We start from the raw sequence: 26,086 nt of genomic DNA, 5'->3' as shown, positions 1-26,086 counted from the left end.
CCATAAAATCTGTAAAAATTTATGGTTAAAAATCCAATTAGAAAACAAAGAAAAATAAAATAATAGAATCCAATTAGAAGCAGTCACCATGGGCCAAGGTGACCTAGAGTTGTCATGGCAGTGGGAACCTGAAAGTCTAATGTCACCCTGCTGTCAGTCAAAAGTCAAGAGGTGAACCTGGGTGGGACTCTGAAAACTTCTCTAGGACCCCCAATAAAAACAGGCATACAGTGGGAGAAAATCTTTACCACACACAACTCAGATAAAGCACTAATCTCCAGGATATATGAAGAACTCAAAAGATTTAACACTAAAAAAACAAATAACCCAATCAACAAATGGGCTAAGGAACTGAACAGACACTTCACAGAAGAAGAAATACAATCAATCAACAAACATGAAAAAATGTTCATCATCTCTAGCAATTAGAGAAATGCAAATCAAAACTAAGATTTCATTGCACTCTGGTTAGAATGGCAATTATCAAGAATATAAGCAACAATAAATGTTGGTGAGGATGTGTGGAAAAAGGTACATGCATACATTGCTGGTGGGAATGCAAATTGGTGCAACCACTAAGGAAAGCAGTATGGAGATTCCTCAGGAAACTTGGAATGGAACCACCATTTGACCCAGTTATCCCACTCCATGGTTTATACCCAAAGAATTTAAAATCGGCATACTACAGTGACACAGCCACATCGATGTTTATAGCAGCTTAATTCACAATAGCTAAAATATGGAACCAACCTAGATGCCCTTCAACAGATGAATGAATAAAGAAAATGTGGTAAATACACACAATGGAATATTATTACTCAGCCTTAAAGAAGAATGAAATTGTGACATTTGTAGGCAAATGGATGGAACTAGAGAATATCAGGCTAAGTGAAATAAGCAAAACCCAAAAAACCTAAGGCCGAATATTTTCTCTGATGAGAGGATGCCGATCCACAGTGGGGGGATGGTGGGTAGGGAAGAATGAAGGAACTTTGGATTGTGCAGAGGGGAGAGAGAGGAGTAGTGGGGCAGTGGGGATGGGAAGGATGGTAGAATGAGACAGACATTATTACCCTAAATACATGTATGATTACACTACTGGTGTGACTCAGCACCATGTACAGCCAGAGGAATGAGAAGTTGTGCTCCATTTGTGTACAATGCATCAAAATGCATTCTACTGTCATGTATAACCAATTAGAACAAATAAAAATAAAATTAAATTAAATAAAAACTGGCCCCTCTCCTCTTTGAGAGGACCTACTCTCTCTCGCTCGCTTGAAATTGTCCCCTTTTCCTTTTCCTATCCCTTTAGTAAACTCATGCCTGTCACTCTGGACAACATGTCTGAAATCTTTCTGACTTGATTGTAAGAATCAGGGTTCGAAGTGGGCCTTTGCACTGCCACAGTTTCCCAGAAGTAAAAGTCTGGAGTTGGGGTGGAGGTGAGAATAGAAGTTCATTGGATTAGACAAAGGGGAATGAAGGGAAGGGAGGGAGAATGTGAATGGGAAACACAGTAGAATGAATTGGTCATAACTTTCCTATGTTCATATATGATTGCATGACTGGTGTAACTTCACATCATGTACCACCCCAGAAAAGGGAAGTTATCTGTCATGTACATGTAATATATCAAAATACACTGTATTGTCATGTATAACTAAAAAGAACAAATAAAAAATCAAAAAATTTTTAAAAGCCTGGATGTTCTGAGTAGAAGTCTCCTCTGCCTCTGGAGAGACTGCCTCAGATGTACTCATGGTGATAATCAGGGGAAGAGCCTTGAAGGAATATTGGGGCTCCCTCTCTTTGCTTCTCAGCTGCCATGAGATGAGCAGCTTTGCTTCACACATACTCCCTGCCATGATGGTCAAGCCTGCCACAGATCCAAAGCAATGGGGCCAACCCACCATGGATTGAAACCTCTGAAACGGTGAGCCAAAATGTCTTTCCTCCTTATGTTAACCTCAGGCATTTTGTCATAGCTACAGAAATCTGACTAATGGAGGTATTTTTAAATGACTTAATTAATAAAATCAAAGAGGACATCAAAATATTGGGTGATTATATGTTTACTTTTATACTTGTATTTCTAATTTTATGTGTAAAGTTCTACTTATAAAATTAATGCTTTATCTGATTAACAAAGCTTTAATACATCATTTTAAATATTCAAACAGTTCATAAACATGCAACTCAAGAAGTTAAAATCCCCAAAATTCACATTCCAGAGATGATCACTGGTACTCCTTCCTTTTAGATTCTGAAACAGAGATACAAGGAAAACACATTTTTTAATATATCCATGTCAACCCTAAGAACCACCTTCTCTAAGAGAGTGATGGGTAGTTCTAACTACTGTAACTCCTAGAAAATTCCTAACACAGAAATGTTAACTCCCCACTGATAATCTCTATCTCCCAGGATGACTATAGAATGGAACAATGCAATCTCACCCAGCACTAGCACAAACCATTAAACAATAAATGATGACCATAATTGTTATTCTAATTATTTTATGGCTTAGACCTTGGAGTACTAAACTTCTCTTTCCTGGGCACACAACACTCATCTTTTCCTGCCCTGCTCAAAAGAGAGAAACAAATTGCTGAGTTGACAACTATGGGCAATGCTTCCAGAACCACTGCTGCTTGGTTTACTTTAAAGGGGAAATAACTTCATTAGAAATGACATTTCCTTGGCTAGTTGGTCCCCTGCTGACAAAAGTGTCCCAAGAACACTTGTGCTTTCTGCAGCTGACTGGAGTGGCTACTCCTGTGGCTAGGGCCCCTAGGGTGGGAGGTCAAACCTACCAAATAGGAGATGAGTTCATGAGAAGGACTAGGGTTAGTTTTTTATACCATTTGCAGCCCTGGGGTTTTCTCTGACCTGTCTCTGATTTAAATTGCAGCCTCCCCAGCACTCTCTCTTCCTCTGTCCATATTAGATTTTCTCTACAGCTTATAAGTCACCATTTGTCCGATTTATAGTCTCTCCCCATTAGAATGCAAATTTCAGCAGGGCAGGTTTGTCTGGTTCACCTCTGTAGCCCCAGTGCCTACATCATCAGTGTTGAGTATCTAGCAGTTGTTATGGTTTGGATCCAGAATGTCCCCAAAAGGCTCCTGTGTTGAAGGCTTGGTTCCCAATGCAGCCATGTTTAGAGGTGAGGTTTTGGGGATTAGATCATGAATGCTCTAACCCCCTCAGTTAGTTGAATGAACTATAGTATATATATTACTATATTCTAGTAATATAGTGGAAACTGTAGGTGGTGGGGCCTGGTCGGAGAAAATGAGTCCCTGGGAGCATACCCTAAAAGAGTATTTCTTGTCCCTGTTCCCTTCTTCTCTCTCTAACACAGGGTTGAATGAACACTGGAGGCTTCTTGTCTCACACACCAGAAGAATGAAGTACACAGACAACGGAGGGAAGAATTCAGTAGCAGACTTACTACAAACAACCAAGGAATGCTCCTACAGCATGGGAGGGGGCCCAAAGAGGGTACTGTTTAAGCTCTCAGTCTATGGGTTTTTATACTCTTGATGATGAGCTAACCTTTCATCAGAAAGTCTCTCTTGATTGTTCTGTTTTCCTGACTCATTTGAAATTGTACAATTTTAATTTTCTTATTCCCATAATGGGATGGTTTCATGTGCTTTTAAAAAAAAAAAAATTATTTGTTCTTATTTGTTATACATGACAGTGGAATGCATTTATACATTTTGATAGATCATACATAAATGAAGTGTAATCTCTCATTTTTCTGATTATACATGTAAGCTGGGGGCATGGCTAGTGGCCAAATAAAATCGGACAGAAAGCGGCCAAAGCAAGCTTTATTGGAATTTGGCTCTCTGGCGAAATTCCCAGTCCCCTGGGGTTTAGGTTAGGGTAGGGAGCCAGAGAAAATCGCACATGGCCCTGGCTGTCCAGGGTCTTTATAGGCCTAAATGGGGTGGGGGGTCCTGCTGAGTGGCAGGTGGATATAAGAGTCAGTGGAGTTTTCCTGCCCGTTTGATTGGTCACTGTGTGGCATGTTGCCTTTTGTCTCAGTTGCTCCGCTCTCCGTCCTATAGTCGCCCAAATTCCGACCTAATAATACATATTGTAGGATCACATCCGTCATGCAGTCATGTATGTACATGAGGTAATAATGTCTGTTTCACTCTACTATCATTCCTACCCCCATGCCCCTCCCCCCCTCCCTTCACTCCCCTCTACCTAATTTAAAGTAACTCTGTTCTTCCCTAAACTCCCACCCCTTATTGTGAATTAGCTTCCAAATATCAGAGAAAACATTTGGCCTTTGGTTTTTTGGGATAGGTTTATTTCACTTAGTATGATGTTCTCTAACTCCATCCATTCACCAGCAAATGCCAGAATTCTTCTTTAGGGCTGAGTAATACTCCATCACATTTTCTTTATCCATTCATCTGTTGAAAGGTACCAAGGTTGGTTCCATATTTTAGCTATGGTGAATTGAGCTGCTATAAATATTGATGTGGCTGTATCACCGTAGGATGTTGATTTTAAATTCTTTGGGCATAAACCATGGTGTGGGATAACTGAGTCAAATGGTGGTTCCATTCCAAGTTTTCTGAAGAATCTCCATACTGCTTTCCATAATGGTTGCACCAATTTGCATTTCCACCAGCAATGTATGAGTGTACCTTTTTTCACACATCCTCGCCAACATTTACTGTTGCTTGTATTCTTGATAATTGCCATTCTGACTGGAGTGAGACGAAATCTTAGAGCAGTTTTGAATTGCATTTCTCTAATTGCTAGAGATGTTGAACTTTTTTTCATATATTTGTTGATCGATTGTATATCTTCTTCTGTGAAGTGTCTGTTCAGTTCCTTAGCCCATTTATTGATTGGGTTATTTGTTTTTTTGTTAAGTTTTTATATATCCTGGAGATTAGTGCTCTATCTGATGTGCATGTGGTAAAGATTTTCTCCCACTCTGTAGGCTCTCTGTTCATGTTACTGATTGTTTCCTTTCCTGAGAAGCTTTTTAGTTTGAGTCCATCCCATTTATTGATTCTTGATTTAACTTCTTGCACTTTCATGTGCTTTTTAACCTGAGATTGTCCTGTACTTGTTCCTTAAAACAAAAGAATTGCTTGGGTTCAAAACAACTCTTTGTGGTTGATTAACCTTAGGGTTGTCAAGGAAGCCTGAGGCTACAATAGAATGTAAGGGCACCCAAGCATGATTGGGGCCTTCCAGGCAGATAGCCAAAAACAAAGCAAAACAAAACAAAAAAAAGCGTTAGCCCAGGGTGGGGTGGCAGGATCCAATTCTCCAACGCCTCCATTTCTAAATGCCTGTAGACAGTCTACCTTCTGCCCCATCTCTGCCTCTCAGCTGCCATGAAGTGAACAACTTTCCTCTATCATGCCCTTCCATCATGATATTCCACCTTATCTCAGGCCCAAAGCAGTGAAGCCAGTTGACCATGAACTAAAACATCTGAAACTGAGCCAAAATAAATCTCTCTTCCCTAAGTTGTTCTTGTCGAGTATTTTGGTTACAGTGATGAAAAGCTTTCTAACACAGCAGTGTAGGGAAATTTTAAATGCTTCCCCCACCTTCAGTTTCAATAATTTTTGTCTTTGAAATAACTACCAATAAACACATTAACAGGAAAAAGAAAGCATGTTTATTTTATGAAAAGAAAGGAAAGATATTTATTAATGTGTAGAAACATGGGAGTAATATGGTAATTATGAGATTCAAAGAAAGGGCCTGATGGTTGAAGCTTCAATAGCATTTTGAGCTACAGAAAGAAAAGAGGCTTAAGGTAGCTCTAAAGGAGGTGACAATACAAGTCATAGGAAGGTGAGAGGAGGCAAATGCACCCAAGCAAAGGTCTTATTATGCAGATGAAGTCTCCCAGGTAATAGTCATCAGAAGACCACCTGTAGCAACTCTGTCGGGGCCTGGTGTCAGACCTCATCTCTTCCTGTGAAAAGATATTTCGTAGGCAGATAAGGGAGCCCCAGAGAAAGCTTCTTTGCAAACACTATATAACTCTATCACAGATGCAAATTTCTCCATAACAGGACACCTTTTCAGAGCTATTCCTGTGTCTATAGCCCCTCTGAATTGCCCCTCTTAAGTTATGCTGAAATATATTTTTAGGTGGTCACTCTTATCCATATGCCAATTAGAGAGACAAGCAAGGGTGAAGGGCAAGAAAGGCATTGAGTCAGCATGGACATGCTGGGGAAGACCAGATATAGAGGTATGAGGACCAAAGAACTGTCTTTAAGGAGCAGAAACACAGAGGTTTTATTGAAAAGTGGAACAAAGAAGGCTTGAGTGTTTGCACAGCTGATAGAGTAAGTCCTGCTGGTCAGTCATGGTCTGGTTAATCATTATCTCAGGACTGGTTCTGTGAGGTGGCTCTGGAGAAGTGCTTATCACTTGAGAGGGCAATCTGGTTCCCATGAGTTGATGGCTCCTGCCCTTAGGAGGGCAGCTTCAGTTCCTGTCATGGGGTAATTGCTCCCATTCAGAGGGTGATCTTATCATGGGGTGATCTGTGAGGCTCTGCTGTTCCTAGAATTAAAGGCGACTGCAGGCTTAAGGCAATGACTGAATTCTTAAAGTGGTAACTCCAGGGGTCTGGCAATTGAATATCCTCACAAATCTTGAACATCTTAGTTATGCTGATGTAGATGCCCTCGGTTTTGAAAAGGGATGAACTAGGTTAGGTAATTTTAGTGCTAAAGGAACTTGTATTATACTCCTTAAGTATCAACGTGCCTATGTGAAGAGCTGAGCAGGTCACAAATTTTAAGGTAATAAAGGAGACAAATGCAAAATGAAGTCAGAGATATCAGGCTTTATCCTACCTTCAGTTAACCATTGGACATCTGTAGGCCTAAAGGAAGAGACTGCTTTTAGCGGAAAGAAGCCTATCTCTGTTATAACATCTTTTAACATTACAGATAATTTACTTATTGACGTTCATGACTTCCCTTCAGTCTTCAACCTTGTCCCCCAGAATGTCAGCTCCACTAGAGCAGGGAGATCTTTCATTTTCTCCCCAACACATCCCAAGCATTAGAACAGCATTTGGCACATAGCAGGTGCTCATTATTCATTAAATGAGTTACCAGGAACAAGAGGAGTGAAGCAGCTTATGTTTTGCTGGAACCTAAGCTGATGACAAATAATTGATAAATCTTGAGATTTTAGAAGCCACGGTTCACAAGCACCAATAACAATGCAAACCAGTTTCTTCTGTTATTGATCTGCATAAATAAAAATAAACATAAGGCCTCTCAGTTTCTTTTCCACTTCTGTGCAAAACAAGGTTTCTTTGACACCTGTGAGCTTCCCTTTGTGACACAGGCCACTTCGGTAATTCTAACACTGTCACCAACTATCCCCCAAAAGTGTTGTTCCCCGCAGGAAGGAAGAAAAATGATGACCAGGGACTCGCCTGACTCAGAAAATATGACAGCTGGTTCCCAGTGGGAACTAGCCGCGCACCCCTCCACCCCCCTTCTTCCCTGCCTTTCTGCGCGGCCTCCAGTGGGGTTACAAAGGGCCAAACCACATTCCGCTCCCTGCTGCCTGCGCTCAGTCAGGGCCGGGCGGGGCCGGGCAGCGCAGCACACACTCAACCCTAAGCAGTCCCTTCGCCAGCCAGGACGTAGCGACGACCCTCAGCCGGGACGCGCGGTCGCCGGGGCTTCCAGAGCGTGTCCTACGCTAGAGATCGTGTCCGGGACAAAGGACCGCAGCGAACGCTGGCCTCCCCGGGTGCCGGGTGCGGCTTCTCCAGCCTGCGCCGCTGATCCTGGGATCCGAACTGGGCGGCGGTGCTTGTTACCCGGAGTGGGTGAGAGTGTCTGTGAAAGAAAGGAGAATGGGAAAAATCTTCAAGAACAAAACTCTGGTCCTCCGCGGGGAGTGCAAAAGAAGGGGGCGGCGGCGCCAGGCGGATCGCGATCCGGCCCAACCAAGTTTGCTCCGGGTTAGATAGAACTTTCAGATCCCAGCTGCTTCTGGCCTCAGACCCGGTTTCTGAAGAGCCGGTAAGTGCCGAGGGTGGACGTCAGGAGGGGCGGAGGGTGGGCGGTACTGGGGGGGATGGTAGGGGAAGGCCAGACCTGGGGTCGCGCAGGCGCTTTGCTCGCCACCTCCTACCCAATAGCCCCCGCCCCATCTCCGAGAGGCTAGAGGGTGGCTGGGGGAGGAGGGGGGATGGCTAGCGCTTCAGGCGAGGGGAGGGCGGGAGGCAAACACAAAGCTCTTCCCTCCCCTCGTCCTCCTTCTCCTCCCCTCTCCCCCTCTTCCTCCTCTTCTTCCTCCTCCTCCTGCTCCTCCAGGGCGGGGAATCCCAGCCCCGCGCTCCTCCGCAGGGCCACCGGTCGCCCCCGCCTCGGGGACCTGCGGGGAGGGACACGAGAGGTAAGGGGCGGCGGCAGCGGAGACCCCACCCACTGTGTCCCCACCGGGTCCCGATCTGGGCTCTGCGGGGTTCCAGGCAAGAGTTGGTGCCCCACACTCTCCTTATCTGGAGATTTGGGGGAGAGAGTCTGAGAGTCTTTTCCCCAGGTCGTGAGGGACGGATGGGGAGGGGGCACCAGGGACTCCAGAGGTCGGGACTGGGGGGCAGGGTGACGTTCCTCTGAGCAAGGTGGCCTCTGGTCTAGGAAGGGTCACGGGATGGCCTCCGCTGACCTCTGCGGGGGGTGGGGGTGAGTGGCAACTGCAGGTGGTGCAGGGAGGGTGGCGTGAGGTGCAGGTGTGTGTGTGTGTGTGTGTGTGTGTGTGTGTGTGTGTGTGTGTGCGCGCGCGCGCGCGTGCACGTGCACGGGAGTGGGGAGATAGGAACCTTTGTTGAGTTCTACCTGCAGGGCAGCTTGCGACATGTCAAGTGCGCCCGCTGCCTGTGCTCGGGACCTGGAATCACACATCCCGGGTGCTAGGCTGAGGCCCCTGCTGGAGGATCAGCCAGCCCGGGAAAGGGGCGCTTGGACTGCCAGGGTGATTGATGGAGTCGCTGCAGGCGGAGGAGGAGTCCTGTGTTCCTGCCGAGAAGGAGTGGGGCCACTTTTCCATTTTGAGGCCTCCTTGCCCCCTTCTGGGCTCAGCCTCCACCCTTGGCCTCGGCTCCCACGAGTGCGGTGTCCTCCCACTAGAGATGGCGCGCCCCTGGATGGCCGGGGAACCGCAGGGTTTCCAGAACTTAAACTTTAAAGCCTGGACATGTTGCCAAGAAATACAGGGCAAGATCGGCCCCTTGGGTCCTGAAAGGCGCCTCTCTTCTCAGAGCTCTCAAATCTCATGGGCTTTCCTAGTTCAGCAGAAGAGGCTGCACACAAACCCCGCACACTTTGTAACCGCACTTTCTTGGAGGATTTCTGGCACATTGGGGGTTCTTAGGAACATGTTGTAAACAATAAGAAAACTAAAGAGCATTCCTTCACCAACAGGACTTTATAAATATTGAAGCAAAAATAAACCTTTGACAGCACTCAGTAATTGAGATTAGTGTTTTAATGTGGTATTTTCAAAAAGAAATGAGTGTAAAAAAATCCATGATAAACCATCCATGATCAACATTTTAAATAAAGACGGGTAATAACCCTGCCTCATTGTGCAGTGGAAGCAGTGGTTCACAATCCCCCCTCTCTCCTATTTGCCTGGTTCCCCCACTCTGTGGTTTTTGAGGGCGGACAATAGCATGCCACAGATTGGGTGACTTGGGCTTTGTGTATAGTCATGTTTGTTGACTGTGGAGGTTCTATTGACTTTTTCTCTAGTTCAAGCATGGAAGGAGGTTTTGGTAAGCGTTTATAGAAGAAGTACTACTTCTCATACCTCAGGTTTCTCATGTCTCTGGGACACTGGTACATTCTTCAGGCTTTCACTTCCACAGAGGACATCACCAACTGTGGTTTGGGAGGGGTCTGAGTAGTGAGGGGCCTTGGCATTTGGGATTTGAGAGAGAAGGCTGTTGACATAAGCTTTGGGGTTTGAGACTTGCTTTCAGTCTTTGAAGACTGAGGACACTAGGGAGGACCTAGCAGGACCTCCCTGAGACATTCTCTTTCAGACAGTTAAACAGAGTGGAGAAGACCTATAATAGCCCACACTTGACCTCCAGGGTAGGGCAGATGGGAGGAACCATGACTCCTAGGACATGTGTGTTTTTTGAGAATTAACATCCTGGCAGCTCTCTTATCTACCTCCTAGGTGCCCTCTCCCACTACCTACTCTAAAGAGGAGTTTCACTTTCCAGAAACAACCTCCTTACTTGGCTAAATCCTCTTCCTCTATTTGGAGGAGGCAGACGAGCCATTTCTCCTCTCCTGTAGTATATTGTGCGAGTCCTCTCTGCCACATTCCGCGTGGAAGAGGAAAAGGTTAACTGCTGGAGGAGGATGTTGGTGGTTTTTCTATCTATTACTCAAAAAACTTATCTACTCAATGAGTGCACAAGAGCCAATACTCTTTTTATGTGAGAGGGGGCGTGATAGGTGTGGCCATACCAATTCTGGCCTCTTAAAACAACATGGAGTTGCCCAACTCTCCTTTATTTATAATATACAGGTAAAAGGGGCAAGGACTGGGAGGAGTTTCTTCTGTGATGGACAGGATAGGGTGGAGTTAGGGGAGCCATCTTCTTAGGAGGAAAATTCTAGAAGGAGACAGGGAACCACTCCCACGCAACGCCACACACTTCCTGGCAGTTCCTAGAAGCCAGGCCTCTGAGTCACATGGCTCAATGTAGTCTGATTCTGCTAAATAAGGACAGCTTCCCACAGTGTATCATTTTGATATTCTGTCCTACTTACCTTGTACATCCATCCCACCTAATGATCCTTCAAGAATCCTAATAGTTTCAGCAAGGAAGTTTTCCCTGACTTCCTCCTCCTTTCCCTGGAGAGGCATCCCAGTGCCATCAGAATTCCTTGTGTACAAGTGTATATGTATCCCTTCCAGGCAATATGCAGTGGATTCCAATTATCCACAGTCTGTGAGCTTCTTGGGGTTGGAAATCAGATCATAGCCCTTATGACCTACTGCTAAAGTAGTAAGTGTTGAATAAATGAATGGACAAGTTATTCCTTTGTCAAGCAATTTGAGGAGTTACACAGGTTACACAGCAAGAAGTATATGCTTAGGATGGTAATGCCTCTTGGGAAAGCAGATAATGTTTTCACGGAACTTCATAAGTAGTTTTACAAATAATAGCTCAGTTGTTTCTCACAAAAACAACTTTAATTGCATTTTGTAGGCGAGGAGATGGAACCATAGAGGGACCAAAGAGGAATCAGAGAGTAGACGTGCTCCAAGGCAGACTCCAGGCAACGTGGACTAGAACAGGAGATACAAAGCTGTGTGTTAGGATGAAATTTTGCTAAAGAATTGGTAGAGTTACAGTGGTGAAATAAGTTAGGGGAATGCTAATGATAAACTGCCTTTTTTTTAAAGGCAGGACTTTTCCAAACCTTTACTATTATAATGTGCACTGGGACTCTAAGATGACATAGTATGGAGTGGGGACTATTCACCAACTTCTTCTGGCCACAGAAAAGTTTCCCATGAAGTTTCTTCTGGATCCAGTATTCCAAAGAGTCCACTTGGGGAAATATTGCCAAAAATCTTCCTCCCTAATTTTCAGCTGGTTGGATCAGTTTTCAAGGAATATGGAGCCCAACCACTATTGGGCACTCAGTTGTGGTAAAACTGTATGCTTGGATATTAGGCAGGCATAGTAACCTTTTTTGAAATTTGGAGTAAATGATTGTTTTGCCAGCTCTGTGCATCTGATTGACATGAATCATTTCCCCTGGGTTTGATCAGATCTGGGACTCTGGAGCTGCCCTCAGCCTACCCAGAAAGGGAAGGACTGGGCAGGGGTTGGGGGACACCAGCCTTCCCAACTCTGATGCTCCCCAATGCAGCTGTGTATATGGGATGGAAACCCTGGGATTCTTGTACAAAGAGCACCATTTCATCTTGATTTATCACATCCACTGAGTGAGAAGATGGACCTACTAAATGAGTTTTTAGTTCCCTTTCTCCCTGGGCACTGGCCACGTGCATTCTCTAGGTAATCCATGTTTACATTTATTCCTGAAAAGTACCCTAACAGTAGATTGTAGGCAAGCTCTGAATTAGATGCACCCAATTTCAAGTGGGGGTGATATGAATTGGGAGCTGCTTACAATGGATCCTTCACTCCAAGAGGTGCAGCCCCTAGGTTCATATACACCCATTGTTTGAAATTGGTTGCTTCTAAATCAGATTTGCCTGTAGTTGTCTCTTATGGCACCTTCCACAAATCTGTAACCTGGCTATTCAGGCTCAATTGCAGTTAAAGAGAAAGCAGAGTTTGTATTTCAGTGACTCAAAGGAGGATTGTGGGCTAGCAGAGGAGCCCCAGGAAAGGTGTTAGAGTAATCAAAAAGGCATAGCTGCATAAATTTCACATCCATCTCAGACATTTCTAGGTTTCCAATGCTGAGCAAATATCAAGATTTGTTTCATGGAGTTTTCCAAAGCATAGAAAGTAAGGAGTCTCATTCAGAGACATGTATTGAATAAGGTGACTTTGCCAAAGTCAAGGGAAGGAGTGTTCTGTGCAAAATGGACCTACAAGGTGGGGTGGCGATATCAAGAGAAGGTGAGGGAGGTAAATGAAAGGATAATAAATTATGAGTCAAGTCAAGGAGTTCAGGAAAGTGTGTGTGTGTGTGTGTGTGTGTGTGTCTGTGCATGCATGCACACTTGTAGCTCTTGTGTGTGTGACCAAGCAAGAGGGTAGGGAGGAAATACTGTGATTGGTAACCCCTATGTGTCACCAATATAGAAAGGTTCAATAAGCAACAAGAAACACAGGGAGTCACTGGGATCCAGCAGGGAGAAAAGCAGGGAAGTAGATGGACTTACCCACGAAGAAACCACAGGTCAAGCAGGAAGCGAGTGAAGGTGGAATCCTGGAACCTCATGTCTATCAGGTGCAGAGAAGGGGATTGTGAAGCTGGGGAGTAGGAAGGAAGAGGATATGCTGATGATAAACTGGATAATCCAGAACTGTCAGCCTGCTGGTTTATGGTCAGTGTCTGTTGTGATTGATCAGGACCCAGGCTATTCCAGCTTTAGCATTTTTAATATTAGCCAGAAGTGTGGAGAGTTTGCTGAGAGAGTGAACAGAACCACCCAAGGTAATACAGCCACTAGTGAAAGGACTCAAGAGCATTAAATGAATGAATGATTAAACCATACTGCTTTTTGCAGTAGAAATTGTTTTTAAAGTCACTAACATTTTGGTGAAATGTTAAATGTAGCTATTTTGTTAAAGACGCTAAGAAAATAGGGCTATTTTTTTTTTTTTTCCAGTGAAACCCAGGGCCTCACACTGAGTTACATCCACAACTTAGTTGGATTTTATCTTTTAAGTGAGGCTATATATATTTCAGCCTGTGTAAGATATTTCTGGTCAAGAATCTTTGGTTGCCAAGACCTCCATTGCTAGTTTTGAACACCCCCAAAAGCTGTTGGACCCTAATTGAGAACTTCTGATTATATTTTGGGTAGGAAAGGTTATAAAGGTGTATTGATATATATTTTAAAACCATCATAAGAGTGATTTAAATATTGTTGAACTTTACAGTATACAAATGAGAAACAAATTCAAGAACTATGCTAATTACTGCTGTGAGTTTATGTGTCATTTTTATTTGATGACGACACGTGGCCAAGTGACAGTTTACAGAGGTAGATAATAGCCGGTAATCCCCCACTTGCCTGAAATTCTCAGAGTTTGAGTCATTTTAAAAATCAGACTTGAAAACACTTGTTTTAATGAATGAAGTATTTCCTTTAATTGAGTAGGTTAACCCAAGGAATGGGATGAAAAGACATTTTGGTTGTAGTATACACATAGCATTTTATTTGCTACATTAGAAATTCAAAATTCAAAATCCAAACATTTAGGTACTTAAAATAGCTAAAGGAAATTCAATTTACCTTCTGAAGCATTTTTCTTCCTAATAAGAAAAATTATTACATTTTTCCCCAAATAGCTAACTCCCCATTGCATTTAAATTATGACTGACTTACAAGAATACTTTTTAAAAATGAATGGAGGCAGATGTCTCTTCTCAGTTACCTGTGTGGTATCCTAGGGCAGCTGTGTGGGTTGATTGCACATGGACCTTTGAGTCTCCCAAAGTCAGCCAAAAACCCACACCTGGCCGAGAGCTGTGATCAGCAACTGCATCTGTGCAGGACCAGCCCTGGCCTTTATCTGACCTCCACATACATACAGGTGTCAGGATATAGGAGACACCTCAACGCTCATCATCCTACCATCCAGACTTTTGATAAAAGTGTTGCACGTTCATGACTTTTTGTGGCCCCAGAACTTTACCTTTCTGCACAGTTTACTGTTTGTACATTTCCTTTGAATTCCTTTCATGGCTCCTATGCAAGTCCTCAAACAACTACCCTTTCATATTTTCTTTAAATGTCTGTGGTTTTGGTTTTACAGATTACTGTTTAAATTAATTTGGAATCATTTGGTAGGTAGTTTATGAAGGAAGGAGGAAATTTAATTCTATTTTTTTTAACCAATAATTTTTTAATTCTATTTATTTATTTATTTATTTATTTTTCACCAAATGATGCTGCCCTCAGGCCCAGCATCATTTGGTGAATAAACTGCTATTTCCAGCTCTGAGACACATGCATGTGGAAGGGTAAGTCCCATTCCAATTTCTGCTCCTTTATTCTACCACTAAAAATTTCTTGGCAAATTTGCTCATTAGTCCCATGTATGTGTATTTGCGTATGTGTATTTTTTTTTTTTTTGTACTAGGGATTGAACACCCAAGGGTGCTTTATCACTGGTGTCCCCAAACCTTTATTGGTTTTGATTTTTGAGACAGAGTCTTGCTATGTTGCGAGCCTGGCCTCCAACTTGTGATCTTTTTGCCTTACCCCCATCCCCACCAATTGTTGGGATTACAGGTGCATGCCATTGTGCCCAACTTAGTCTTTTCTTTCTTTCTTTTTTTTTAGTTTTTTAATTTGTTTTATTAGTTATACATGATAGGTATAATGTATTTTGACATATTATTCATATGTGGAGTATAACTTCTCAGTCCTCTGGTTGTACATGATATAGAATTACATTGGTCATGTAATCATATGTGCACATAGGATAGTAATGTCTGATTCATTCTACTGTCTTTCCTATTCCCATTTCCCCCTCCCTTCCCTTCATTCCCCTTTGTCTAATTCAAATTACTTCTGATCTTCCCTACCTTCCCCCTCCTTATTTTGAGTTAGCATCTGCATATCAGAGAAAACATTTGGCCTTTGGTTTTTTGGGATGGACTTATTTCACTTAGCATGATAGTCTCCAGTTCCATCTGTGTACCGGCAAATGCCATAATTTCATTCTTCTTGATGACTGCCAACTCAGTCTTTTCAATCTAATTTTATTTATTAATAAACTTTATTTCAAGGGATTTATTTGGACTTATATTTAACCTGCATACTATTTGAGATAGTTTTGGATTCTCTTCTTCAGGTAAACCTGGTCACTGGAAGTCTGCAGACATCACATACATTCTCACCAAGTGTGTTTACTGGTCCCTGGGCTGCTCGGTGACACACCCGTGCTACAGAGATGTGGCTTCTGGTTTCAGCATTCCTGGGAGGTGTTGGGTCTTGGCTGACTCCAAGGTTCATTTGTAATCTGGTCCGTGGAGGGATCACTTTATGATTCTTGGCCTCAAGCACCTTGTAGCCTGACACATTACTGGCAAGAACAGAGTTCTGTGGTCAGGGCTTAACTTGGGAGATAGACACACTTGTGTGGAGTTTGAACTTGAAAATCTGTGTTATTTTCCTTTGCAATCACTTTTTCCCTTGGAAATTTAGGGATCCAAATGAGCACAAAGGTAGAGGTTCTAGAAAATGCATTTTCCTGCTCTTTGTTTTATTAAGAAAGCACAGAGAAGGTGGAAGAGGTTCCTCTGATTCTTGGCTTGACTGGTGTTGCTAAAGGATGGAGATTCTACCTCTGGACCATAAAGACATTAGGTGTCATGTCTTGTGAACAAGGAAGCCTAGAGAGATGTCTGAGAGGGAGGGAGGGACTGGCAGCCAGTGAGATGGTAGAGCAGACCAGAAGGGTGTCCCTCCCAGGCTGAGGAAGGTGCTTCATTTAGAGTGGCTTCTTCAAAGCTTCTTATCTCTCCCATCAGGAATGGGTGAGGTCTGGCATATGAAGTGGCACTCAGACATCTCCCTGTCCCTTCCACAAGGTGGAATCCCCTTCCTGGCCATCTGTCCATGGGTTGTCCTACCCATTCTTTCTGTATTTTGGTATTCCTGCCTTAACAGTTAGTGTGTTCCTAGTATTACATATAATGTTTCCCTGGGCACGTCTCATGCCCCAATTATGCCTGATATTTTTAGCCATTGTCTTTCAATAAACAGCCTAAGGTTATACAAATGATCTAAATAAGACAATAATAACCCACTACAATTTAACTGTATTTCCATGGGACTCTGGGATTGGAGGTGGAGTCATTTCCAAAAGCAAGGCTAGGAAAGGGCTGGTATGGGGTGGGTTCCTAGACCTCTTTCTATTTAAGGATAATGTGGTAGCCTATAGAAAGGGCACTCAGTCCTGTCCTGGCATCTGATAATGATTCACAGTGGACATGTGAGGAAGGGGTGGCTAAGCTATGATGGATGGATTCATTGGTCTTAGCATTAGCAAGAAGCTTCTAGGCAGGAATGCTAAGTGCAAAGAATGAGAACCAAGTGGGACTTTGGGGCAAGGAACATATAATCCATCGAGTTCCACTTAGGATGCAGAGTTCCTGGTTGGGTTCCACAAAGCAGGCGGAGATGATGGCCAGGATAGAGAGGATATGGTTCAGACCCTCTGAAGACTTTCATTCTGGGGAAGGAGGCAAGGACCGGATGTTGAAGACAACTTGGGGGAACATCATGTCTTAAAAGAATCAGACTCTATGGGAAGGAGGTGAAAGTTTGAGGGAAACAGTCTACGCAACAAATAAACACTTATGTCTTGAATAGACCCTAAGGTCTTATGCCCTTAATTTTTTTTTTATTTAAGTAGAAACAGCCTCTTTTGTCTGTAACTGGAGATATGGAAGATCTGTGTCTTAGGTCAGGTTCCCTAGAAGCAGACCCTGAGGTGGGGATTCATGTGAAAATGGATTAAGACATGTTCACAAGAATATAGGGGATGGGGTGATGACAGGGAGGGAAGCCACGCAAGGGCGCATATCCCACAAAGGCCACAGAGGGAGGCTTGGCACACTTTCACAGGAAAGTTCTGGAAATAGTGTAGACCCTCATCAGAGTAGCCAGATCAGAGGCCAGACTACTGGAGTATTCATACCCTTGCATCAGTCAGACTTTGGCTAAGAGCCACCCCAAGCACTTCCAGCTCTCTGCACACAGGCAGAGCAAGCCCCCAAAACCTGAGAGCCATTTTTGCACAGAAACAGGTGCTGTCTATGCAGTGAAAATGTGCAGGAACATGGTAAAAGGACCTGAGGATTTGTGGGCAGACCACTGGCAGCATCTGCCACAGTCTGGAATGCCTATACTCAGCTGCACATGAACTGGCAGGGTGGACTGTTAGGAAGAATCTATGATTTTTCATTTTCTTGTGGCCTCCTAAATGTGTGAAAAGCGGAAGTTTCTTACTAACTCTGTGCCAGGCATTATAATATGTAGGTGTCAGCTTTCCTTTCATCCCTGAAAGCAGAGAGAGAGAGCGAGAGCGAGAGGAGCCATGGGCATTCCAATATTCCCTTCAAAGGCACACTTTCGTTGATCTAACTTCCTTACAGTAGGCCTGACCTCCTAGAGGTTCCCACACCAACCAATAGTGCCACAGGCTGGGGTCTAAGCCATTTGTATATGGGCCTTTGGGAGACATTTAAAATCCAAACCATATCAACATACCTGGCTTCCTGGCCTGTGAGTGATTACATCAACCCACCAGAAACCATCTTTTCCACCAGTCTTTGCTTCTGACAATTCTGCTGTAGATTTTTATGCGTTTTATTACAAATATTCTGTATGATCACCAGATGCTATTGATATATAAATATCCTTCTTGGAAATAGTTAGCTTTCTGTTTCTATTATTATTGGCTCCAGGTTCCCTGAAGAGTAACTGATGAGGTGTTGGATAGAGAAGGTTGACTTCTGGATAGAGAATGTTGACTTATTTTTGTGGGGGGAAGTGGGCGGGTCTGGAGATTTAACCCAGAGGTACTTTAAAACTGACCCAGATCCCCAGCCCACCCCCCTTTTTAAATTTTATCTTAACACAGGATCTCACTAGTTGCTTAGGACCTCACTAATTTGCTGAAGCTTGCTCTTAACTTGCAATCCTCCTGTCTCAGCCCTCCTAGCTGCTATGGTTATAGGCATGCACCATCACACCCAGTGGGACAGAGAATGTTGAGAATCCTGGATCTAGGAAACCAGAGAATGTAAAGAATGGAAAGAAATTGTCCTAGTCATGTCAGGGTACAGCAATGCACACTCTCACTTCCCAGGCCAATATTTGTTGAATCCTCATATCCTCCTTCACTCCTTACTCTTATTTCACTGAGAAAATAGAGCTAATCCAAGGAACTTCCAACCTGCCACCCCACACTCCAACTTGTATCTGCCTCGCTTTTTCCTTCAGTGGATGGAGTGTTTGTGCTTCTCTCTTGGGTTCGCCCTTATGCTTTGTGCAGCAGATCCTGGCTTCTCTCATATACTCAAGGACATGGCTGTAGTAGTTGTCACTCTTTCCCGGATCACCCGCTCTACTGAGTCATTTCCATTCAGGCACAATTAGACTAAAATTTCTCCATCTTTATAGAAACTCCTCTTGACCCCACTTCTTCCTCCAGCTCCAACCTCTTTTCTCAACTTCATTTTCCAACAGAACCCCTGCAGGAGTTTCCACACTCCCTGTCTCTTAAGTCCTTTCCTCTCATACTTTCTGAGCTCCACATTAGTTAGGATGCTGCACCCAGAACAGATCTGTCAAGGTCATCAGTGACTTCCCTGCTACCAAACACAGTGGTCAGTGTTTGAGTCCCATCTCATTTGATTCTCTAGTGGCCTCTGATGTTGATGTTGAATCAAGGGCCCTTCTGAACACAACTTCCTGTGTGACAGCATGCATTGCATGCCATGAAGCTGGCCCTGGGGACATGTAGATCTAATGATACGTGTTGCAGGAGACTTAAGCTTCCTCTGAAAAACATCTTAAAGATCCAAAGTAATAATTACGGCATCTAAGGGTACTGAGTGCTCCCCATATGCCAGACTGTCTGCACTGGGCTTCACATGTGAGGCATCATTCCAAAATCCTAACAAACCTGTGAGGTGTTTCATGTGTCCCCATGGTACACATGAAATAGTTGTATTTTCCTTCTTTTTTTTTTTTCAGATTGTAAAAATTGAGGCACAGAGTGTAAAGTAACTTCCTATGGTCACAAAACTTAAGAAAGTAAAGGAACCACAGTTATATCAGATCTGTCAGAACCGGCTATACTCAGCAACTACTCTGTCTCCAGAAATTCTCCGCGTAGATTATAGTGAATGTTCATTTTCTAGAACTGCATAACAAAAGACCACAGAGTGGGTGGCTTAAAAGAGAAATTTATTGTCTGATAGGAAACCACAAGTTTGAGATCAAGATGGGGGGCCGTGCTTTTTCTGAAGGTGCTAAAATGAATGTGTTCCAGGCCTCTCTCCTAACTTTTGGTAGCCTCAAGTATTCTTTAGCTTGTAGCTGATTTAATCTAATCCTCCATGTTCACATGACATTCTCCCTGTGTATGTACCTTATGTCATTTTCCTTCTGTGTATGTCAATATACAAATTTTCCCTTTGATACTGGATTAAGACCCACCTCCTGATCTCATTTTAACTTGACTAAATCTGCATAGACTCTACTTCCCATAAGTTCACATACCGTAGGTTAAAACTTCAACATACCTTTTTGGAAGGATGCAATTCAACTCATATCCAGGTGTAAATGAGAGACATCAAATATCCAGAAAGTGCAACCACTTCACAGAATCAGAAAACAATCAGGCATTCTCATTAGGAAGTAGTAATTCCATGGTCAAAATGCCTGATGTGAATTGCCTGTGTCTTGCCTTGAGCTGCCAAGTGGGTAGGGTAAGGGAGGATCTCTGGCACCTCCTCTGGAATGTGCATAGTAAAGAATGGGAACTGAACGCTTCCTTGGACAACTGAAGTGAGTGTTTCTTGACAATTGATTTGGGGATTTAAACCCGTGTGACTGGTTTCTGTGATCTTCTGGGTTTTTTTTTTTTTTTTATTTTTCAATATAAATTATGTTGGTGTATTAAAATCATACATAGTAGGGTGATTCATTGTTACTTTGTACTGGGGATTGAACTCAGAGGCACTCGACCACCGAGCCACATCCCCAGCTCTATTTTTTATTTTATTTAGAGACAGGGTCTCACTGAGTTGCTTAGTGCCTTGCTTTTGCTGAGGCTGGCTTTGAACACCCAACTTGTATGTGCATACAATACATCAATATAATTTGTTCAATTTCATTCCTTATGACTCCCCTTTCCCTTCCTCCTCCTTCTCAGTGGTCCCCCTCCTTTCCTCCACTGGTGTCCCTTCTACTTCACAACCTTCTTTTGATGTCACTGTTAGGTGCCAGGAACATGTCTCTTGAGATGTTGTCACTTAATTCTGCTGGCTTCAGGTGCACTACAGTCCAAATGATTATATTTGGGAGAAAATAGTAGAATTTTAAAATTCCTGATAATAGAATGATTCTGATTACAACTATGATAAAAATCCTATCATGGATCATGACAAAGAAAGAAAATAAAAACAATTAAGTGATAATTCATAACCATTATAAAGTAGTATAATAGTGTAATTAAAATAAAATGAATCATTTTAGCTTCTATAAAACTCACCACTGTGCCTTTGATTTGCACCAGACCAGCTATAGTTCCCCTGTCCTTGTAAGGTTGCTTTATTCTAACTCAGAGGTTCTGTCCCATGGAGCAACTTCTCTCAGGGACTGTCAATCAGGTGCCACAGGCAGGCCTTACAGGACTTTGTCTCCAAAAAATGGGTAAAGAAAGAGCTCAGGTATCTAAACTCAGCTCACATAAGGCATCAACAATAACTTAAATATCAATGTTTCTCCCTTCCTGCCTCCAAGTAACCAAGCACAGTTGCCTGAAGTAGGTGAGAGAGACTTGGGATTGCCTTAGAGGACAGGATGATGGAATTGCATGAAGAGCTCACCACAACCCAACCCTGATTTCTGTTTCCAAAGGAAGTCAGATAGGAATGTGCACTGGGCACACTGTATTTTTCTTAGAGAAGCATGTGATAAAAGGGATATTTTTTGCAAATAGAGAAGAAGTGGAGAAAAGACCAAGAGCCAAAGACTGCAGAAAAAGCAAGAGGCATATTTGCCATTAGGAGAAGTTATGATTCTCCCTTCTCTTCTGCCATTGTGGCATGTGATGGAATTAAACATCTTTATAAAAATCATTCGTGAGGGCTGGGATATAGCTCAGTTAGTAGAGTGCTTGCCTAGCATGCACAAGGCCCTGGGTTCAATCCCCAGCATCCCCCTACCAAAAAAAAAAAAAAAAATCATTCATGTTCTATAAAAAGGAAAGAGGGGACTGGGACCCCTGCACGCACTGTTGAGTATTATGTTAGTAGTTCTCCTATGTTGAATGGTAGGGAATTCCTGAATCTCCATGACCATCGCCCTACTCCAAGCCATTGTCCTCTGTGAGGATGATGATACAATAGGATTTTGTGTCAACTGATTACAGACAGGATTTCAGTGGAGCAAGAATGACCTCAGGGAGACCATATAGGAACAGAATGTGATTGGGCAGAGAGTGGTGCTGGACTATTGGGAAAAATTAGAGACAAAATTTGGAGGATGATCTAGCAAAACTACTATGAATTGGATGTGATGAGTGTCCGAGAGAGAGAGAGAGGAGCCAAGGATGGTACTGGGCTTCTCCTTACCACCTGCATCAATGGAGAAAATGGTAAATGTGGGAGGAGGAGAAGTCCTCACAATGAAGAGTTCCATCTCATAGGTGTAAATTTTGGCAAGTCTATGAGAACCCAAGGAGGTGTCAAGGGGTCTAGTTCCAAGGATCCAGAGCTTGAATGAGAGTTTTGAGCTACAAAGAGAGTGGGACCACCTATGGAAAGGGAATGCTAAATAGGGTTTCTGAAATCTTCCAAGACATTGCCATTCAAGTGTTTATTTCCCTAAGTTTCCCGCTTTGAAGTGGTATTTCAGAGTTAGCATTTGGTTCCCTCTAGCAATGGGGTTTCTGAGCCTGCCTTCTAATTTGGAGCTGAACACACCACTCAATTTCAGCAAAAGACTGCAGATAGAGTCCTGAGAGCTAAGATCACAAATGGTCATCACGAGAATCAATATTTATTGAGCACACAGGTGTGTGTGTTCCTAAGCTGAGCATCCCTTTGTTCATGCACCAGCTTATTAAATATACCCATGTTGAGGATGGGAACTCATACCCATTCTACTCTGGGAAATAAGAGGCCTGGAGAACATAGGTAACTTTCTCAAGGGCATGTTAATCATTTGGAGAAATAGGGTTCAGGCCCACCTGTACCCATGGCAAAGCCCAAACACCAAAGTGTCACTTCCATTTCTCTGGAAGTTACAGTCTAAGGAGCACATGTGTTCCATGACCCTTCATCATCACGCAGACTGCGGGACTCTGTATTCAGAAGCTGCATCCTTTAAGGGGTGCCCAAGTCTCCAGTTCTGGTCTAGGAGAAGCTGTAGAGAAATGCCCAAGAAATTTGATTTTATAGTTTCCCTCTGAAATAGAAATATTTGTTTTATTTGGCTTCAATCCGCCGTATGCCGTAAAGTCTACCATTAACTTCTTTTCAGATACAGTGATTTCCCCTTAGCCATGGATTCACTTTCCCTAGTTTTAGTTATCTGCAGTCTGAAAATATTAAGTGGAAAATTCCAGGAAAAAAAAAAAAAAAAACCTAAGTTTTAAATTACACATCTTTCTGAGTAGTAACATGATGAAATGTCACTCTGCTCCTCTCCATCCTGCTGGAAGCATGAATCATCCCTTTGTCCAATGTGTCCATGCTCTATTCAGTGTCCATTCCTAATCATTTAGTAGTCTTCTTGGTTATCAGAAACCTTATCAGTATGTTGCTACATTCTATTTATTATTATTGTTATTAATCTCTTACTAGGCCTAATATATACATTAAACTTTATCATAGATATTATGTGTAGGGAAAAGAGTTTCCTTCTACTTCCCCTGTAGTTCTATGAGGGTTCTTTGGCTGAATCTAGGAACACCAATTACTCCAAGAGCTGATTAACAAGAGAAGAGCACAAAAGTTTTATTAAATGTACATGTGTACGCAGGGACCTTCACAGGAGAACCAAGTCCAAAGAAATGATCAAAACAGGATACTTCTCTAATTTTTAAACAAAGAACAATAAATCTGTGAAGGAGTGATGAATGGGTATCTGGATTAGGGAGGTAGAGTCTAGGAATGTCACTAAGAAATATATGGGGGGAGTGTGGACGCTTATGGAAGATATGGGTTAGTTCAGAGTTTGTTTATTCAGGTTCATTGCAGGCTCTGGTGAGCAAGACAATTTTCCAGCCTTAGTGTGGGATTCCCCAAAGAATCTTCATGGCCCTTTCTGAAGTTAGTTTGTTATAGTTCAAATATGGAATGTCCCCCAAAGGCTCATGTCTTGAAGGCTTTTTCCCCAGTTGGTGGCACTACTGGGAGGTGATGAAAACTTTAGGAGGTGGGGTCTTGGTGGAAGAGGTGAGTCGCTGGGGGTGTGCATGGCCCCCTTGTCCTCTGCTTTCTATCTGCTGTGAGATAAGCATCGTTTCTTGCCTCACCCCTCTGCCATGATGTTTGGCCTCACCACAGACCCAGAAACAATGGAACCATCTAACTATGAACCAGAAACCTCTGAAACTGTGAGCCAAAATAAATCTTTCCTCCTTTAAGTTTATTTTCTCAGGCATTTTGTCACAGTGGTGAAAAAACCAACTAATACACAGTTCCTTAAGTGATTTCAACTTCTAACAATCAATAATGCCAATATAGCCTATGTTGAGATGGCACATACTCAACTCCTTCATATATGTAGGAAAAAAATCACAATTTATATAGGATTTGGTAATATCCATGGTTATAGGTATCCACTGGTGGGGTCTTGGAACATATCCAAGACCACTGTAATTAATTAAAGAGAACAAAGAAATGGAGGGAGGTGTAGAGCTTTAGGTGAGGGTCCATGTAGGAGGGAACATTTTTTATCCTGGCATCTCTCTCCATCATTAGTGACACAGTGTTTTTTGTCTTAAATGCAGAAACTTTAAAAGCCCTGTGCGTTCAGGGACCAAGGGGACAGGGGGAGGACAGAGGGGAAGCTCTTAGAAATCTCTGGAAGGAGGCTCCAAGCCCCAGGAATAGCTTTCCCTCCACAGTCCACCAGTTCCTTTGTGCCTCCTGCTCACACCCTGCTGGCTGCTGCAAATGGGAGCAGGTCTAACCTGAGGGAGCCAGAGCTGGGTGAGTCCCAGCTTCACCTATAGAGCAAGAGAGTGCGTTAGGACCTCAGCTCCTCATTCTTCACACATTTTATCAGGAGAGTAAAATCCCATGCTCCAGTTAGTATAAAACTGCACCATGGGGATTTAACAGGCTTTTATAAGTTGTTGATTGGATCTGACCTCCCCATAACCTGACAGTTCCAAGAAATGGCCATTTAAAACTAAACCTTCAAGTAAATTGAGGCTTTCCTCAGAGCAGAAATAGCCACTATTATTTCCCTCTAACTTTATATTAGTTTCTGGCTGAGAACTGATCATCCTTATGATAAATGGGAGATTTCCTATTCATATGAAATCTTTAATTTCTTGAGTGTAGTTTTCATTGTACGTGAATTTAAAAAATACTGTGAATAGTCAAATAAAATGAACAAATGGAGCAAAGCCTCACCTTATGTAATTCCCAGTTTTTAAAAAAATTTGCTTTATTTATAGTCATATTTTACTCTTAGGAGAAAACGGAATGTTAATTGAATTTTGAGAGGCTTTGGGCATGTGATCACAATCAACCCCTGCTATTTTCCAGTCTTACTGCTGTGTATTTCTGAAACTGAGGAAATTTCTAAAAGGGCAAATAATGCTGCAGAAGCTATTTCACAATGGGAGGGGGGCATGCCTTTGTTTTGAATCTACCCGAATATATTTTTGTTTCTTTGGGAAGGAGAAATAAAATCTCCTGATAAAGAAGAGGTAACATTATAAATATGAAGGGTGTGGGCCCTCGGTATTTATCTCTATGCACCTGCTCCCCTTCCAGGTGCTAAAAAAGAGGCGGAGCATTCAGTGTTGAAACAAGATGGCAAATTAAAGTTGCATGGACAGAGAATCTGAGATGATAAAAAGTCTCCCAGAATCGTGGAATCATATCTCCTGATTTTACAAATGGAGACACTAAATCTTAGCAAAGTCCAATAACATGCCCAAGTTCTTATGCCTAGCATCTATAACATTTGGAGGCTGTTAGCTGTGTGCTAAACATTATGGTGGGGAATGCTTACCTACTTTACTTCCCCACAGCTTTGTAAGGTAAGTGTCTTGATCTACAATTTTCATATGGCCAAAGAGAGGCTCCAAGAAGTTAATCAAACTCATCTTAAGTCACAAGCTTAGTGCTGAAGCAAGGATTTGGAACCAGGAGTGACTGATTGTAAAATTCAGCGTGGACTTTCCCTGACACATCTCAGCCTGAGTTTTAGCTCAGGGCAGATGCTAGGCATAGAAAACCCCAAGCCCCTTTGAGGTCAAGAACTGAGGAATTTCCCAACCCCAGCAGACAGTGCATGGGTCATGGCATGAATAGGTTCCTTAAAGTAGTGAACTGGGGACACTCGGGGGAAAGAGAATTGGAGAACTTCTGGGACCTCA

At 42.9% G+C, this 26,086-nt stretch overlaps 1 protein-coding gene across 4 annotated transcripts in view; it reads left to right on the top strand.

Annotated features, from left to right (window-relative positions):
• The first annotated feature begins 7,259 nt into the window (after positions 1-7,259).
• The window catches only part of RIN2 (Ras and Rab interactor 2), a 220,823-nt gene continuing 201,996 nt past the window's right edge, over positions 7,260-26,086 (top strand). Inside the window, exon 1 of one of the 4 annotated variants that reach the window (XM_079123219.1) lies at positions 7,260-8,060. Coding sequence is in view for 1 of the 4 variants with exons in the window: in XM_079123216.1 (XP_078979342.1) it covers positions 14,728-14,741 (14 nt within the window). In the remaining 3 variants the exon portion in view is untranslated. Of the gene's footprint in view, positions 8,061-8,299; positions 8,437-14,691; positions 14,742-26,086 lie in introns of those variants that run through there. The other 3 variants (XM_079123221.1, XM_079123222.1, XM_079123216.1) reach the window with 3 other exon arrangements.

This window comes from Sciurus vulgaris (assembly GCF_902686455.1).
Source record: "Sciurus vulgaris genome assembly, chromosome: 2".
In the NCBI taxonomy this organism is placed as follows: domain Eukaryota; kingdom Metazoa; phylum Chordata; class Mammalia; order Rodentia; family Sciuridae; genus Sciurus; species Sciurus vulgaris.
The sequence above is the reverse complement of the archived record's forward strand: the minus strand, read 5'-3'. Positions and strand labels throughout refer to the sequence as shown.